Source organism: Hippocampus zosterae, chromosome 3 (genome assembly GCF_025434085.1).
Source record: "Hippocampus zosterae strain Florida chromosome 3, ASM2543408v3, whole genome shotgun sequence".
NCBI classification, from domain to species: Eukaryota; Metazoa; Chordata; class Actinopteri; order Syngnathiformes; family Syngnathidae; genus Hippocampus; species Hippocampus zosterae.
The window spans coordinates 20,635,964-20,655,231 of NC_067453.1; the positions used below are offsets into that span (position 1 = coordinate 20,635,964).

At 41.6% G+C, this 19,268-nt stretch overlaps 1 protein-coding gene across 3 annotated transcripts; it reads left to right on the forward strand.

The window, feature by feature from the left end:
* Positions 1-31: 31 nt before the first annotated feature.
* On the forward strand, positions 32-10,620 carry fbxl22 (F-box and leucine-rich repeat protein 22). Of its 3 annotated transcripts, none has more exons than XM_052062244.1 (3): positions 32-369; positions 5,983-6,374; positions 8,187-10,620. In XM_052062244.1, the coding sequence occupies exons 1-2, from the start codon at positions 32-34 to the stop codon at positions 6,332-6,334; spliced, it is 690 nt and encodes a 229-aa protein (XP_051918204.1). In that variant the 3' UTR covers positions 6,335-6,374; positions 8,187-10,620. The 3 variants fall into 3 exon arrangements, with proteins under 3 accessions (XP_051918204.1, XP_051918203.1, XP_051918202.1); XM_052062243.1 differs by having other exon boundaries at positions 10,532-10,620; XM_052062242.1 differs by lacking the exon at positions 8,187-10,620 and having other exon boundaries at positions 5,983-7,927.
* Positions 10,621-19,268: the final 8,648 nt, after the last annotated feature.

A 19,268-nucleotide genomic window follows, 5' to 3' on the forward strand; every position in this document is an offset into this window, starting at 1 on the left:
GCCTCTCTGTGGGGCTCGGGACCGGCACACCATGGATCTAATCCAGCTCAACCGCGAGTGTCTCCTGCACCTTTTCTCCTTCCTGGATAAAGACAGCCGCAGGAATTTGTCTCTTACCTGCGCGCCGCTGCGGGATGTCTTCTTCGACGCCCGCCTGTGGAATGTTCTCCACTTCAGCTCGCTCTCTCAGCTGAGGGGCAACAACTTTGTGCTGGGGCCCTCTTTGCGTCATCTGTCCATCTGCTGGCACTCCAGCAGGGTGCTGCAGGTGTGCAATATCGAGGACTGGTTGAAGAGCTCCTTCCAGAGGGACATCTGCAGCAAGCACGACAAACTGGTCAGCATCTTCCTGGCTCGCGTCTGCCACATGTGAGTGCTTGAGTTTGGTACGTGTTTATATTGAGTCAAGGCACATACTTTACGTTGGAAAAACTTCACAGCACATCACTGAATAAAAAAAGGTCCAAAAAGTATGAAGATTGGCAGTGGTCAGTGTTAGCACAAAGCCTTCAAGCTTCTGCTCGAAAACACAAAAAAAGTCAGCAGAAGCCTACTAGAACAGCTGAGCCCTTTGGAGGTTTCACCAGAAGAGCAAATGGTGGTGGGGTTGTGTTGACTCCGCGTGAACATGAGTTGGACAATTAGAAACACCTCAGTATAACGCACTTCAGTTCAAGATCAAAGCAAAATTACCTGTCCACCCTTTTTCCATCCTTTAAATTAGCAGCGACTTCCAGGAGTGATAGCCCTTATAATAACCAACACACACGCACACACACACACGCACTGTAGGAACACATCTAGAGAGGCAATATTTAAAAACCAAGAGTCTTCTTAATCTGTGGGAAAACGAGTTATATTATTAAAACTCCATTCTCACTTTCTGCTTCTGCTTCTTTTTTAATGTAAAGTCCATACGCTAGTCATGCATGGCACCATAGTGACAGAAAAAGGCCACCAGGAATAGCCTGTATTTATTTGCATTTACAGTTATTTTAGTGTATTATTTAACTTGCGCAGCACGGCGATCGACTGGTTAGCACGTCTTCCTCACAATGCAGAGGTGCAGGCTTCGATTCCGGCTCCAGCCTTCTTGTGTGGCATGTTCTCCCCGTGCCTGCATGGGTTTTCTCCGGGTACTCCGGTTTTCTCCCACGTTCCAAAAACATGCAAGGCATGTTAATAGTACACTCTACATTATCCCTAGGTGTGATTGTGAGTCTGAATGGTTGTTTGCCTCCGTGTGCCATGCGATTGGCTGGCAACCGGTACAGGGTGTACTCCACCTACTGACCGAAGTCAGCTGGTATCGGTTCCAGCACGCTTGCGACCCTCGTGAGGAAAAGCAGTTTAGAAAATAGGATGGATGGACCTACTGTGAAATCTGGGCCTGCTTATTTGAGCAAAAAGCAATTTTTCTGTTGCATGAATGGCGTCAGGTGGATACACAGGTTTGTTCCGCTATATAATGGCAGCTCTTGATAATCTGTCATAGTATATTACAATACAATACAATACATCTCTATTTATATCACGATTTCACAGATGGATGGATTATGTGGTTCATTTTAAAGGAAGGTACATTTTTTAGGAAGCATCAGCATGCAGGTGTAATTAGCTCTTGGTGACAGGGAACAAAATAATTAGCGGCAACTTAAAAAAATAAATAAAAGCTGACACGTGATTCTGTGAAAATTACAGTGCTGAGCTATGTCATTACCTTTCATTGACTAATGTGGCAGTAGTTGCTTTTCATCGGTCACTTGGAAAAGAAAACACATCCCGTCATGTGAGAAAGCACAACCTGTCAGCCTTTGCAGAGGCGTAATGATGTCTCTCTGCATGTACATCCACGCATGCCACGGACAAGTGACGCAGATGCAAGACAAGTGTTGGGGAGGGCGGGGTGGTGGCTTGCATGAATGACCCTGTGTGGATTTCCTGTTTGGAGAAATTTGAGACCCGGCCACATCAGCTACAAAACCAGTCTGAACTGGAACTGCCTACTTTGTCTGGCTCGTCTATTTTGACGCCTCGGAGCCTCACTCATGGCGTGCTGATAAACCCTCCCCAAATTGGTGGGGAGAGCTTGCGCACATGACAAAAGTAGGAGTGCGAGCCGAGGAGGGGCGCTCAAGAGTGATATGACCTTAGCTCCGCCCAATGTATGCATGCAGGTGGAGCCTACAATTGACCCATTGTTGTTGTCAGAGGAATGAACATGTGCATCTATCCCTGCCTGCCCTCTTTCCCGGATAAGGCGACCGGGGCCGTCTCATGCCTTTTCATGGGAAAAGCTGTAAAAAAACATGTCGACCGGTCTCCTTTTAGTACACTTTCCACGATGTCGACAACTACATTTACAGTTTGCTTGCGATTTACTGGTTGGCCACAGCACACCATGTACCAACACGTCATGTGACGTGAGTGGCTTCTGCTGTGTATTTCAACGACACAGTGAGACAGCGCTGGCTGAAGTATTCACATTGTGATAAAACCCAACTGAAACAAAGGGCTGAACACGAGACTAAAAATCAAACATCAAACAATTCAAAACAATAAAACACCGACAAAGTTAAAAACAATAAAACACAGAAAACAGACAGTGTCGCATTCTGACAAAGCCAAGGGGGAAAAAAATGAACTTTAAGACGAGTTTTGTTTTGTTCTGTTTGTTTGGTTGGTTTTGTTAAGATGGCACAAGTTAAACAGTTAACTTAAACGGGGCCATGGAGGGAGAAGATATCTTGCATCTCCAAATCGGTTCATGGTTCACATTCATCAAAAAATTACCCAAGATCTCAATCAATCCAGATCTCAACCACTGTTGAATTTACCTCTCTCCATTGGAGTCATCCATGGAGGTTGTAAAAAAGTAACAAGCCAATTTTACAAAAAAAGCAGTAGAAAGTATAAATGTCTGCTTTCAAATGTAGATGGTAAAAATGAAAAATAAATACAGTACTTTATTAAAGTACTGACACCTGAAAAATGTACTTTAATATCGTAACAAAATATTTTTACTTTGTGAGTTCCCACCACTTCTGTGAGATCTGTGGCGTCTGAATAAATGGAGGCTTTGAGAGCCAACGCTAACACAGGCAGCCCTTGTCTAGTTAGCACACAAAGTGAGTCTAGTTTGAGCAGGCATGCCATCAGAAAAAACCTGAAAAGACTTACAAAACGGTTTTCTTAAAATGTTGCAACCCCTTCCACCCTGTATGTCAAGAACCTTTTGGAGTTTGTAGGCAGAATTAGACCAAGCGTAGCCAAACAGGTCATTAGCGAGCTAATTGCCAGTTTGAAGTTGCATGCTTAGCTGTGGCCTTTTCAGAGACGTGTCTCAAGGCTCAGACGGGACTGCCCCTGTGCAATTATTGTTTGGCTTCTTTTGTTTTCACGGGAACTTCATCACATCTTTTGCAGAATGAAGGAACTTCGGCAGAAAATGATTTGTGGTTCCTCAGAGAGTAAGACTGTCCTTCGATTCAATAGATAGGACCAAAGTGGGGTGGTACATGCTACTCTCGAGCCAGCTCACTTGTCACTTAGCGGCAGCCAGATGTGATGTCGGCTCAATGGTGCAAGTCGTCGCATTTCGACAACCCACCTGGATATACCAAACTTGGGTCGTGAAGATGATAAAAATAAAGAGGTGATAGTAAGTCATGCATGAAAGTAAACTGAGATGAGATAGTTGTTTCAATATTCGTACTGTTTGTGACATATGTGTTCTGGGAAATTTTTCTCATGTAACATGGGTGCCTTGGCTCAATTGAGGTTGGGAAACACTGAGCCCGCCGACCACATGCTCAGAGAATTGAAAATCCCCTAATATGTACGTATTGTAGATATTTACAATGCGTGCTAGAGCAGAGGTCCCCAACCATTTGATCGCGGACCGGTACACTTGACACGTGAAATGAGAAAACTCGCATTAAAAAACTCACCTCACACCAAGCGACATTTTTTATGAGTTGATTTTTTTTCTTCATGTATACAGTATAATTTAGCTAACAAATAAGGAAAACTAAAATACAAGTTTCAATTTTAGAATTGAACAAGTGAAATAAAGAAAGTTTTCAACAGTATTCTAACTTATCGAGACGCATCTGCAAAGACATGTACAGCCGCAAGAACAGCCAGCAGTATTGTGGGCATCAGTAGAACATTCATCAATAAATAAGTCTATAAATGGAGAGACTGCGATAGAAATGAACAAATCTATCATCCATCAAAACTATCAACGGTGGATTGGCAAGTATGCAAAAGCAAATCTAATACTTATAGGCTTAATGTAGATTGTTAAAACCCTTAAGCTCAAAGAGGTGCGGTTACTGTTGGAGAGCTTCCCAAAAAGAAAAAAAAAACATTTCATCTTACAGCCAAATTTCCTTTTAAAGCTTTGAAGACTGGAATTATAAAGGAATACGTTTCCTCAAATTAAAAGGGAGTTGCCATTAACGGGTGGATTACGTAACTTTAAGACTTGGTACACCTCCTTCACATCCCTTCCCTTTTTAACAGCCAGCAGAGAGAAATTCCATTGGTTGCATTTTTATTTTCTAAATGTGATTGTCCTTCTAAAGCTGGGTGCTGGCACGTTGCTGCACGTGGATGCGCCACTATCACATGCGCAGAGGTTACTGGGGCAACACCCGTCACACTGGCAGTACACTGGAATATGTTTGGCTCACATGTGCCAAAGCGGTAAGATTATGTAAGTCTTTATGTAAGCTGCATTAGTGAATGTGAACGGCATCCCTCTGCCGCCAGCGTGCTCGTTTCTGCCAGCCTGACGAGTGTCAATTACTTTTTTGGGAAAAATATTAAATAAAATAAAATCGGTTCAAACTAAAACGACCGCTCGCCAAGTTGAAAGTCGTCTAACATCCTGTTATTGTTCAGTCCACGAAAACCGTGCGTCCTTTATTTATGAAAGACTTCTTCGATGAAACACAGAGTCCCACAGGGACAGTGCAAAGCAAAGGCAGGCTGAAAGTATCACCATACCTTATTGCCAAACAGCTCATGTTGCTGCCTCTCTGAGCTTTGCTTTTCATCATGTGTGTCATCTCCCCAGCTTTGACTCCTTCTCTATTATCTCACTTTTTTTTTTTCAAAAGGCCCGAGGAGCAGTCATTGATAAACAAGCACATACGCCAAACAGCACTGCTTACTTAGGACGAGTGATAGTCCCTCTTCAAACAAAAGTAATCCCTCAACACTGTAGCACACGCGGTATGTAACAATGACTCAGAATGGGTTTGCGGTACAGTGAAAACGCGTTAATCGCGGGTGAAATTAGGTGACAATCCGCAATAGAACGAGACCATACAAAACGCTTCTTAAAATTTATGCTTTTACCCATCTAACATTTTTTTTAACACATTCAAACTTATCAAAACACTTTTAAAGTATTCTTTTAAACACATACTCCAATACGCTTGTTCGCACAGTTATGCAAATAAGATATTTGTCATTCCCAGTTCGGGTTCACTGCAAAAACGACTTGTCGAACAAATTAAACATGGAACAACGAAAAGTTCAACCAAATCATTTGATGTCATTTCTTCTCGCGAGCGTCCTGCTAGCTTAATGCTAACAGACACATTATTGACCAGCTAACAGAAATTAGCTGATAGATATATATGAAGCAGCAACACATTCGAACAGCGCATACAGCAACACTACGACTGGAGGTGAGTTGGGGACCTTATTTAACTCTTCTTCATGCTGCATCTCTACAAGGAGAACTGCCTAGCATGTTGCGGCAAGATGTGACACTACACTGAATGTGCCCTACTGCAAATTTTGACTTACAAGGATTCATAAAATATATATTAACGAACATGGTGTTCAGACAGTGTGTCCAAAATTCCTCATGTTCACAAGTAGCGGCGTGCCTGTATACTGTAAAAATTCAATAAATATCTGCATTATAGTGGAGGAAACACTGCACTGTCATTGTGTGTGCTACAGGTGTCCTAACCTGCTATCCTTGAAGCTATCTGGCTGCGGACACATAAGTGATCAGGACGTGATCATCTTGCTGCAGAGGTGCAGGAAGCTGCGTCGCCTCCATCTGGAGAACTGCGTTCGCATCACAGACCGCATCCTGGACGGGGTGGCGTCTTACGGCGTGAGCCTGGGGGAGGTCAAGGTGGACTTTTGCAGGAACATCACGCAAGAAGGGCTCAAGGTTGTGCGAGAGCAGAGGCCGAACCTGAGGCTGAGTGCGGAGAGAAGTGCAGGCATGATCCCAGATAGTAAGCCCGAGCAGAAGGTGCCGCTCAGGAGAACCTTGCAGAAACTCTTGGAAATCTCCGGATAGAAGAGGCGGGGTTTCTCAAGGACTATAAATTGTTTATTCGGTGCGTGTTTTTTTTTTTTATATTGGCTTGTTTGTTAATTATTTATACGGTGTGTGTTCACTTTATGCTTTCCTATTTTAAACTCATGACTTCAGACTGTTATTCCTCACTATTTGTCCAAGTCCCATTATGAAAAGCGGAAAACCACGAGTAATTAATTAATCGGCACCCCACAATTAAAAAAAAAAAAATGCCTTCAATGTAATCCTTAAAAAAATCCAGGCTGAAATGAGCTCCTCCCTGACAAACAAAACTTATCTCCAAGTTGAGATTTAACACCTCAACAAACTTCCTTGCCACCAATTACGGTACTATTTTCCTAGTTTGGTGCAGACTTGTGGTATCGTAGTATCGTAGGGTGCGTCAGCCATGTTGTGAATCGTGAACCACAAATGACTGTACAAGCAACACTACACATCACAAACAAGTTGGATACAAATATTACCTTGCCGACTCTTGTGAAAGAGAAATTGGTTTCAAACAAATTATTAGGTTTGGAATGATATTATTAAATCTAACTCAAATTTTCACATCGCTGTTGTATTGACCAGAAAAATGCTGCTCCGAGTTGAGCCGTAATGGAGGACGAAGTGGATAGTGGCCTTAAGCAAGCCTAAATCGACAATTGGGCCAAATTAGAGCAGCTTTACCTCCCTTGCCACCAAAGTCAGCGAGGGCTTGATTGTCAGATACCTCTGAAAGATTATTTGGACAATTTATCCTGTGGTGTGGAGAGTGTTAAGAGTGACAAGCATGAATATTCATCCTGTTCCAAATGCTTCTTCTTGTATGCTGTGTGTTGTGTTGTTGATCTCTAAGTACAGGCAGGAGCTGTAAGCCGATTATTTATTTATTTTGCTCGCTATGTGTGGAGTCTCACGCATTTTGAAAATCAGTTAGGAAGGCAAAAATGTGTGTCTGTGTGTGTCTGTATGTACACGTGTGTGTGTGTGTGTGTGTGTGCGCATGTGTGTGTCTGTGTGTCCTGTTTAACGGATGTCATTTACTATTACGTCTAGACAGTTCAACAGTGCCTTTACTGGTTGCAGCCAAGCTGTGCACTCCCTTTTACCACAGTTGCCTCACAACACTTTTGATCAATTCCAGAAACTTCTGAACAACCATTTCATTCGCTCAGTACAATGCAGCACATATCTACATCACTCCAAACTACAACCCCAATAGTTGTCAAACTAATACCAGTATCATGGCACCAGCATTGGATCTCATTTGCAGTTTTGTCAGACACACACTGCTAATTTCATTATGAATTCCAGAAACTCTTGAAAAGAAGTCTTAAGTGCTCTTGTGTTCTTAATTACACACAATCACCAGGCATTGTCTTCATGGCTATGTATTCATAAACGCAACGTTCACGAGCAAGAAATATCCCACAGGGCTGCACAGTAACGAGAGCAGGAGGACGTCTCTCTATTATGTTTTTTGGGGGGGTCAAAGATGGTGTGTGATAGCTGCACGGTTGAATGCCACAAACAATTTTGAATGTGTGTTCTGTGTAAGACTTAACTAAACAATAAAAATACATTCATTCATTTAATTTCATTTTTATGTGTACATACACTCTCACAGAAGCTTGGTTACATTACTGGTATATTTGCATTTGATGATTTGGTGTTTCATTTGTCTTTTTCAATTTGTAGGCTATGTTATGTGACGTTAAGGGAGAAAGTCTTAAAATGATACCTTATGGTATAGCTATCTTAAATGATAAAATTGTTCAGAGGCTAGAAAATGTTTTTCACTTTTCTACTCTAATATCCGTCCATTTTCCATGCCGCTTATCCTGACTAGAATCCTCCCGTGTGAGCTGGAGTCTATCCGAGCTGACTTTGGGCGGGAGTCAATCGCAGGGCCGTTATGGACCATAAAACTTCGGGAGAACATCGAAACTCCACACAGGACTGAAGCCGCAAAAGTGTGATCTTTGAGACAGACATCCAAACCACTCAGCCGCAGTGCTGCCTCTCCTTAATGTATTACAGTACTACATATGCATCGAGCAGACACCAGGCTTATCGAAAACAGAATGCTTTGATATAAACGTTTGCCTCGCCAGCGTGATCAAATTAAGAGAGCTGTTTTAGGGTTCCAAGTGGATGCGAGCCCAAACAGACGACTGCAAGTTTGGCGTGTAGCAACATGAAAGCTTCAAAGCATCAATGAAGCGCGTGTTGCCGCTCGGGGCTTCTTTTGACAGTTAGATGATTTCAAAAGAAGACAGGTCTGGAATCACCTGTTGCTTGCGTTGTGCGTTTGCTACTGAACGAAAAGATTCCGTCACCTCACCTCGCCCACACTGACACGTCACGCTGCATGTTTGAGCACTTAAAGTGGCTACTCCTGTCTTGCTAATACAATATGTATGCAATGCACTAAAAGTGTCCCGAAGGATACAAAGCAAGTTTGTTACTCCAAAGAGGGATTCCCTTGTTCAATTTATATTTAATTCATAAATGGAACAAAGCCATACTGTGACATACATACAAAAGACATCACATTTGTATTTTGTGCGTGAATTGTCACAAACAATAGACAACAGTGCTTAGCAATGACGTCATCACTGAGTAATAAAAGTGTATGGATAATTATGAGCCACAAAATTATCGTTAAGAATGACGTGGAAACCTTACGGCCATACCGCTACGATAATAAAGGTTAAGTTGTCTTACGTTATCTTTCCATGAGAAGGCCTGATCTCGCAAGAATGGCGTACACATTGAAATTGGAAAAAAAAACAGCCATTTTGGGTCCCTTAAAGCAGTGGTTTTCAAATGGAGTGCCGCGAGCTGTCGCTTGGGATAATTAGCAAGATGCGATGTTGTATCATATTTAAAAGTGCCTAGAACCAGTAAAACAAATTAAACCAGTTATTCTTCAGGACCTTAGCTGTGGGACACCATGAACAAAAAGCATTTACTACAGGAATTAAAATGCTAAAGGCAATTTTTAAATGAATATAGTCCTATTATATTGTCTTAGTATATAGACTTTGACATTTATGTTGAAACTTTGAGATATGATTGGGGAATAATTAATCTTGTCAGATTATGACTTTTTATCCGAACAAAATATTCATTATATCTACTTGTGTCAAGATACAGTTTTTTTTCTCTTGAAAATCGGTAACTTTTTTATTCCTTCAGCATTGTGGAGTATACTTGGTCGTTATACAGCACTGGAAAATTTTTTCCCTACAACGTTCGCTTTGACTTAACCACAGCCATCATGTCTCCATTGTCTTTCAAAATAGATTTTTCACTATTTTACGACAGTTCCAACTTCTGTGAACATTTTTATTAGAATAAACCATTTGAGATGTATCATCTTGCTTTCAACGCAGTTCATCTGTCAAGTGTCTTTGAAGGCATCACCTACTACTTTCCTAGGACACTTTGCTCTAAGTCCTGTATAGCTTTTGCACCAACGGACTGATTTATGAGTATAATAATTTATTCATTTCGAGTGGAACAAGACATTTCCAACTTGAAGTGTAGAAGAATGATGGTGTTTTTGGCCACTTGCTTACATCGCAATGGTGGTATGGAGACTAAAAATAGTTTTGGGAAACACTAATTTTTTCTTAGGATCTCAATAAGCATGATTAAGTGTTCGTTTTCTCCACGGGCACAAGTATGTCACAACCAAAACGAAAAACGCACTACGTTGTCACAATTGTGTTGCTCAAAATAGTAAGTTTGACAACACTTCTGCAGCTGTGACCTCCTGTGACCAGCAGAGTTGCATTTTTTTAAAGAGGTCAAAGGTTAAACCAAAATATATGTCAACAGAGGGTATGAAAGTTCAAGCCCATTATTCCAGATTCCTGTTGAAGCAGTGGTTCCGCCGACCGGCACCATTTAGTATCAAGCTGCAGCACAGACAGACAAAAAAAAAAAAAATCAGCCCCCCACCACACCAGGTTTGGAATCTAAATGTAATCTCTATTTCCTTATTTATAATTCATTGGTTTTCCATTGTGTGAATGGAAAATACAAGACTGACTCATTCATCCAACGTCACTGTCTATCCTCGATCAAACAGGAAGTAGCCTTACAAGTAGCTTACAAAAATGGTCAGCAAAATGCACACAAATATGATGCCCCCCGCCTATTTTCTTTTTCACATTTTTTGGGCAGTTTGGCCTTGGCAGAGGTCCCTTATCCTGGTGTTTTGCTCCGGGGTCATGTTACACTACAGCTGAGCTTAATAAAGGATTTGGCCTTGACGAGGATTTGTATTTGAGGGTGTTCTTTCATGAAAAACGCACAGCATGAAAAAATAACTGTTTTCCAACTGTTTCCACGATCCACGGGTTCAGTGTGGGAAGTAACAAGAGAAAGAAGCCTCCGTTTCAGGTTTTACAGCTTTATTATTCAATCATATTCCAACGGACCAGGAACTCTGAAAGGATCCAAGCCCTTCGTGGCAAGTGGCTCATTTGAATGAATAGCACGCTTCAAATCAGTGCAGTTGCGCAAAAAGTTGAGTTCTTGGGGTGTTGATTGAATCCGTTCCTCTCGCTCCATTAGACTAACTAATTTCATTAAAAATCAGCCGACAGATAAAGCAAACTCTCTCTAATCATTTTAATAAGATGCTGCGCCTCTGCTGGGCAGCATGACGTGGGGGATGAGGATGTTAATGATAGGCAATTGCTTCGAAACACTTGGAAAGTAACTAAGGCGGGCAATAGATATTTGTGAGTAAGTCATGTTTCTGTGCTTTACTGGTATTACTTTTTCGGATAACTTTTTTATTTTACTCTCTACCTTTGAAAATGGGTGTCCATACTTTCCAGCCTTTACTTTGTCAAAAAAAGGCTTGTCACTTTTAGCAACCTCTGCGGATGATGTCGAAATATGTACCCCGAGAGAGGTAAAGGTAGCTGCGGTTGAGTTGTTGATCAACTGATTGCCTGAGAGCTGTAAGGAAGAAAAAAAATCAGGGCAGTTGTGATGAGGGGAAACGTGAACCGGGGAGCAAACTCTGAGAAGCAAGATATTCCCCATCCATGGCCATGGTGAAGAGAAATGATTGATGCTGTCGGTTTCAAGAATAACTGGTGACGAATGTATTGTGTCTTGTGCCAGCCTAAACACCACCAGCTTCGCCTGTTCAAATATTCTGTCTAATCTGAAAGAAATCTGACATTAGATCTTTGATTATTTTTACTTAGATTAGATTATTTTTTATCTTGGTACTAGCACTATGTACCGGTAAATTAATGAAATATGTTTTTTTTTTTGTCTAAAGAAACCCTTTTTCTTGTGTTGTGAAATGTTAGCAAAATTGACACTGTATATAACTGACAGATAAATTAAATTTTACATTTTACTTCTGTATTTGAAGGGGAGTTTGCAATTAAAGAAAAAAAAAAGAACGATCCATTTTGTGCCTCTCATTTTATTTTTAAGAAACCATGGCGCCCAAGGAAAAGCAAGCAATCAGAAACATGACTGATGCGCTGCAAATCATTCGATGAGCACTTGCGGCCACAAAAATAGCAGGCACACCTATTTCATACCTTGGGCTTTGGGAAATATGCTGAAATGATGGCAGAATATCCCCCGGAGGAAAAAAAACAACGTTTACCCCTCCTTTGCCAGAAAGTGGGCATAAGACAAAAACAAAAGCAGAGCAACAGAACCTATGACAGCTAAAAGGGTTCAGAAGCGAAACGGAATATACAACACTGCTACTTGGCAGGTAAGCATTCTTGTAATGCTACGTGACAAAAAAAAATGCTACCAATGCAACAGTCATGGCTAACGATGTGCTAATGCTAGCTGAGTATCGCTAGCGCTTTTGTTTTGTCAAAGCTGGATATGCATTCTCTGTGACTATTTTTCATGACTAACTGAGAACCAGTCCAATGTGTGGCTCCTGCACCCCCCGCCCCCAAAAAATCCCAGAACGGATTGACTGAGTGTTTCGTGACCGAAGTGAAGACAAGCTCTACAGAAGATGAATAGATTGTAAAGATTTTTTTTCTACGCTCTGCATTGCTGAAACAGCTTTCCATTAGCGCAGAAGACAATCTGTGTACTGGAAAGTTCTTGTGACAAAAACAATTAGGCTGCCAATTTATTTCAAATTACAGGGCCTGACACAATTGTGTGCTATCACAAAAAATATATATATTTTTTCTAATTGAAAATCCTGTTTCACATAAGTAACCAAAAAGTTTGTTTTCAGTCCTTTAGAGACTCTCATGCATTTGTGTGGTTGCACTAATGGCACAGAGGGCATTTTTAATCACGGAAAAAGTGAAACAGACCCTTAATAAATCAGACAATTCATGATGTCATGAGCTGTTTTGATTTATACACACTGGGCAAAAAATATTTAGGTGGAGAACCGAGGCATTGGGAATTTGAAGTCAAAGCATTATGCTGTTGACGATTTACAGGGTCTGAGGGCCGTGTGACGCCTGTGGCACAAGGCCTGCACAGTGAAACGTGACCTGATAAAAAGACAGAAATACAGTTGATGACAGAGCTGGGGGATGGCGGGTGGGAGCTGTAGTAGTTGTTGCAAAAGAAGAGATTGGTGGGGGATTGTGGTTTCAGACTCTGAAGCCTAAAATCAGCAGTTTCCTGGTGCCCTTATAAGGCCAGCCATGAGAGTTATTTCCAGTATCAATGATTAGTCACCCTTGGTGGGGAGAGGAGATGGTGGAGGGGCGTGGTGGGGGAAGGTCAACCTTTGGGGCGGAAGAAAAAGATAAGGGGGGGGATTTGTTTTTAGTATTTTTATTTTTGGTTTTAAGAGCACCCTGAGTCTGTGTGTGTGCGCGCGCGTGTGTACCTGGGCTTTCAGTGGGAATTGATCCAACATAATCCACCTTTTAATACCACCACTATTCACATCACTATGATAAAAATACTATACAGATACCATTCAAAAACACAATATAACAGCATGTAACTGTGCCACGTACGATGTACATTTGGAGCCGTTCGGAATAACTATGGATCAAATTACAGAATTGGGTGCTGAGAACTTGTATACAGAACAGTCACAACATCCATCCATCCATTCACCGATCCGCTTATCCTTCGGGGTCTTGCTGGAGCCTAACCGGCTTGACTTCGGGCAGTAGGCGGGGTACACACCCTGAACTGGTTGCTAGCCAATGGCAGCAGTTGCAACTGTAGGTAAACAAAGATCTGTGGCCAAAATTCTACTTTTAAACATAATACAGTATGATTATTATTGGGGTTGTAGTCTGGAGTGATGTATTACTGCGCTGCATGATACTTATTTGGTTTTCTAGATTGATCGGATAGATGAACCTTGGAAGTTTTTTATTTTTCACCTGTGTGTTGGTCACATCCATGTGTTTTGGTACCGGTGGTAGGTACAGTATGTCCTCGAGGCACAAAGTCTGCAGATGGAGAGACCTCTTGAATGCTTTGAAGGCCTCTCATTGTGTTCCAAGATTCTTCCATCCTGCGAGAGTCACTCAAAGGCTCCTTGCCCGAGGCCTCAGTCTTTGGGTAGGTACTGTGACTCTCTGGAGACTGGAGCTTGGTTCGAAGGCTATGAAATATTTAAAGAGTTTTTTTATGTGCATCGAAGCCAAGCAAAAAAAAAAAAAAAAAAACGAGCAAAAGTGTATGCGTGTGAGGATATACACTTAAATGAATGCTAAGTCATATAGAAATGGAGATAAATATCACCATTTCCTTTCCTTGCATGATAAATGCACACCGTGAAGGAAATTGATGACAGAGCAGTAAGGGAGAGAGATAAACACAGGAGACATGCTCAGATGCATACTTGCATCCAAGGACAGGAACAGTCATGAGAGGAGACTATTTGTGCCTGCTATAGTAAGATAGCATGAATTTAAAATATATTTTAAAGAAAATAATAATAACAGAGAAGCAAAAGTCAGCCGCAACACAAGGCCTTTTTCCACCGCGCTTGTGCTAGTTCCGGGCCAGTGCCCAGGTTAGCACCAGTTCTTTCTTTTTCCACCACAGAAATTGGCTCTAGCTCTATCTTTGGTGCTTGAAACTGTTGCTTAAATTGGTCCCAATTATTTGTTGAGTGAGACTCTGGCACCAACTACGTCAGTTTGGGGGTTATCGCAGATGTAGGGGAATGATGTTTGGATGCTTTACGATGACTAATGATTATAATATGATGATTAATAACGTAGCCACTACTTGGCTCTGTGCTGGTGGAAATCCCAATACGTTCTTCTTGAGGACTTGTTCAGCAACAAAGCACAGCAGTGGCCCAGGCGCAGAACGAGCATAACGTTTTTTGGGGGTGGAAAAGGGGTAACAGACGGAGGTTTGACTCAATAGTTGGCAGTCTTTCACCACCCACTTGTGTGTGTGTGTGTGTGTGTGTGTGTGTGTGTAAAACCACATGAAGATTTTCTCCCGATCCCTCTGGCAGACATGTTGACAATAATCGTCCGCCTCCGTATCCTGGTGTTGAAGCATTAAGGTTAAAGTGAAATGAGGACATTCATATTTTTCAAAAGAGACAGCAGTGACACCGCTCAGCACCACTCGGATTAAAATCCTTTTCTTGTTTGTGGTCTTATTGGAATATATTTTGTTTTAAGTACTTGAAAAGCATACTTGATTGCAGCGGTGGGCCTGGACCTTTGTGCTCAAGAGCCAAATAAGATTTTAGAAGTGACAGTTGGGCGAGGCCATTCAGACACAAGGTGGGAGAAAATGAAGACCTTAACTATACATGTAAAAAAAAAATTAGAGCTTTCAGTTTAGCGCGTTTTTATTGGCATTAATTTAAATGAATTTGAACGGGATTAAATTTTTTCTCGCGAGATTAGCGCGGCACACGTCACAGCGGATGTTACGTTGCTCTATAAATAAACCAGAAACAAAACAACAAGCGCGCTGCACAGGTCCACGCTCATGTTTGTTTTGCCAGCCATGGCAGCGCGAGACACCGAAAACGGATAATTAAAGAGTTTATGAATGGAAAGTTTACTGTTAAAAGGTTGTTGCTTGGGTCTTGTCAGATTGTTCCACTGACAAGACCCAAGTTACCTGTATGTTTTGCAGTCGTAAACTGAGCTATCATCATAGCACGTCGAGTCTGAAATAGCACTTAATGGCCAAGCACACAACTGACGTGAGTACTCCGCCCCCTCGTCTCAGACAGACAGCTATGCATTTTTATCAACCCCTGTGTGACTAAAATCTGCACTACTTTTGGACCATCCTTTCAGTTTTACCCCAAATGAATGAATGAACTCTGCAACAAAGAATAAACTCATTCAAAGGGGAAGTCAACCCCCCAAAATTCTTTACAATAATATGTTGTATGTGCCTTCACTTGTCTAAACACTGAATTCTGATTCATATTGTGCTCATGGAACAAGAGTTAAGCAGCAAAAACCACAATTTTGCCATTTTCTTTCGTTGAGTGGGGGATGCATTGATCATATTCTTATGAAGAAAAGTTTTGGGTTGACTTTCCCTTTAATTCTGTTGTTAATTGTCTGTTGTTAGATAAATAAGCGTAAAAATTAAATAAAAAATAATCAAGCACCAATTTTAAAATATCTACAGTATTTCTCAAAAGTTAATACATTTTATTTCATGTATTTACAACAAATCAATGAATCGATTATTTCATGAGCTACATGAATAAAAATGGATACGTAAATGCTCGGCTCATTCTTTGCCCAACCCTGTTGCCGCTGATTTGGCCATTGAAGAATATCTATTTATTACAGTTATTACAGAAATGCTGTAGTCGTCATAAATTGTCATTGTATCCGTTTTACTCCATAAATTGAAAGTGAGCAGAGAGCATGGCTCCAATCACCTCACAGTTCATCTTTTTGCTTCTGTCCGCTTGACTCACATCATCAATATCCACCAGTCGGCCCGTTCCATTAGTAGCCACAAAAGCCCAATGCCGCAACACTGCCACATTCGCGTTTGACAAACGATATGGTATGCTGTGGATTACAAGGTGTTCCTCTCCTTCTCCCTCCTGTCCTCTTTCCATCATTCTGATACGAGCTGGCTTTATCTGTACACAGAATCCTCTCATGTCCATTAAGACTGTACAACACCATATGTTCCCTTTTATTGTCTGACAAAGAACCAAGTGCCATAAATCACCCTATTTTGCCAACAATATATATTTATGCACTCAAAAATCTAATCCTCCCTGGGCCATGTCATGATGATCTAATAATCCCAAATTTGATTTCCCTGTGGTTCTTAGCGAACTTGTTTTGGCCTAAGGCACACATGAAATAGGAGGCAAGAGCGCACAGAAGTGGGGCCACGGCTCCCCTGTGAGACAGAGGACGGGTCTATTTGTGGCACTCTCTCTGCCTCCGTCTGGTGAGGCATCCACAAAGGCTGCCGAGCTTTGGCCGGAGCACGTGCGAGGGACTTATTGGAGCACCAAAGGGGACGCTATCTGTGATCGCTTCACGGAAAGTTAAAAATGAGGCTTCTCATTACAATGACATGGAGAAACATTGATGAACTCATATCATTACATATGAGGTACCTTACTTTTATGTAACTGAAAGAGGTCATCAAAATGATACCTCCCAGTATTTGCAGTGCGGTTCAAACAAACAATCACAGTACGCTCTGCGAGGGTCACTCAAAATCAAACATGATTGGTTTAAAAACAGATTCTATGCCGCTCTTGTATTGAAAGTGGACCTACTGTAGCAGCTGTGCCATCGTATGTTGTTTATACCATTTTGAGGGCCTGGAAGGCTAAAGCAAAAAAAAATAAAAAAATAATAATAATAAAAACCCTCACGTTTGAAAATCCAGCCTGCTGGTGCTATATATTTCAATTGTCTCATGTTCCAGAACAAATCTGCAAGCAAATTCATTCAACGTTGCAGTTATTATCTGAAGATTGACCCTCGGGGACAAACAACATTAAATGCCTGCTTTTTCTTTGTGATTTATTGTAATAATCTGATAATCCTGTTAACACGAAACCAATGAATTTTATGTGAAAATCAGTTCAAAAGGACAATTTCAAAAAAGAATTTAGGCTCGCTGTAGGAATCCCATTTACAAGCCGTTTCCCAAATCCTCTTTTTTTGGGAACATTATCCAAGAATCTTTTTCACAAGGCTCTGGACACCTCCCTCTTGCCCGCAGGAGGATGAGGCAGCCTTGTGTGACGTAAGCATGGTTCAGGGGCTGGGGGATACAAGGGGCTGCAGCTGATGTGGGCGGCTCTCAAGAGTCACAGCATGGGTACAAGAACAAGCTCACACTGTACTTGTAATGGCAGCCTTTCAATTCAAGCTCACAATGAATGCCTTCTTATGTTGTCAGCGAACAAATTGCACGGGTAACAGGGTTTAGATGGAGGCGAGATGTACAGTACAGAACGCTTGAATGGCTTTCTTACCTTGGTGAACAAGAGCAAATCATCAGAAACAGGAGCTCAACGCCCATTTGCCACTCAAGCTCACTGTCTTTGATTTCTACAAAGCGGCCAATGGCGAACATGTGTGCAGGTTATTGAAACACAAAGGTCGATTACCGGCACCTCTTCCAGGCCTGTAATGCATTTTCTCCACTACTGAGGCCATCTGTCTTTCATCTATTATTGAATAGTCAAGTGGGGTTGGCTTCAATAGCATTGAGACTTGCCATATTCCCAAGAGTGAACAAAAAGTGAGTGAATGAAGGAATGATTAAGATATTGTGATCAAATATGACTCAAGACACTACAAAATTGGTAGTGTTGATGTATTCCATTTACCTCACACATGTTTGTTTATTGCGCTCATAATTCATTGTTGTGATCACAAGCGCAAGCTGTTATCACCGTGTTATTTTGCAATTTTTATATTAGGAGATAATCAAGTGGTGAGTTGTAAGTAGTGGTTTTTATCACGTGATTGGCGTCTTAAAATTTGACAACAAACTTTCTGAAACGTGTGCAACTGGTAGACTGTTGAAGCATCCAGTCCAGTGAACTTCCACGCTGCCTAACGCTCACACCCTGACCTTGTGTCCTACTTCCTGATTAAGAGCATGCTCAGATTCCCTACTTTGCTCTGGTCATAATTACTACTACCCTGCGAGACATCTGTTACAGGAGGGCTTTGCACGAGGCCTCATCTGCTGTAGGGGGTTTAGGAGGAGGGTAGTTATGCGATTTAAGGTTTATGTTACTAATGAACAGCTAATTAGGGAAACTTAATGGACAGTTCCGATAAAACACGAGCTTCATAGTTTCAAACTAATTATTGAGAGTTAATTTTGAAGGTACGTTTCTGAAAACCATAGTAACTTGCGTAGAACCGCAAAACACATTTGGGTTTGTTTACTATTCCTTCATCATATCCGGACACGCCAACTGCTTACTTCTCAGGTCTCCACAAGTGTAAATAGGTTAAAAATGTCAGTTACCATAAGGGGATAGTGATGAGGCGATCTCTAATGGCTACAATAAAGGAACACTAGTGGAAAAGCTTTTTCAAGCTCATTACCTTGAGTGACACACGCACGCACACACGCACGCACGCGCGCACACACACACACACAAGGCACCCCCTTTGTTGATGAAAGTGACATATTTTTGAATGACGACAGCAGTGCTGTCAAAAATGTCCACTTGAGATCTGTGGACAAGTTAAATAACCATCCATCCATTTTCTGATACATTTATACTAACAAGGTTTGCGGGGCATGCTGGAGCCTATCCCAGCTGTCTTCGGGCAGTAGGCAGGGAACGCCCTGAACTGGTTGCAAGCCAATCGCAGAGTTAAATGACCAACCAAGTAGCCAAAAATGACACCGTTTTAAAAGAAATATACTAACTCGATTTAACACTCAGCCAGAAGAAGATGCAATTATTTTTCTGCACAGGACCACAAAC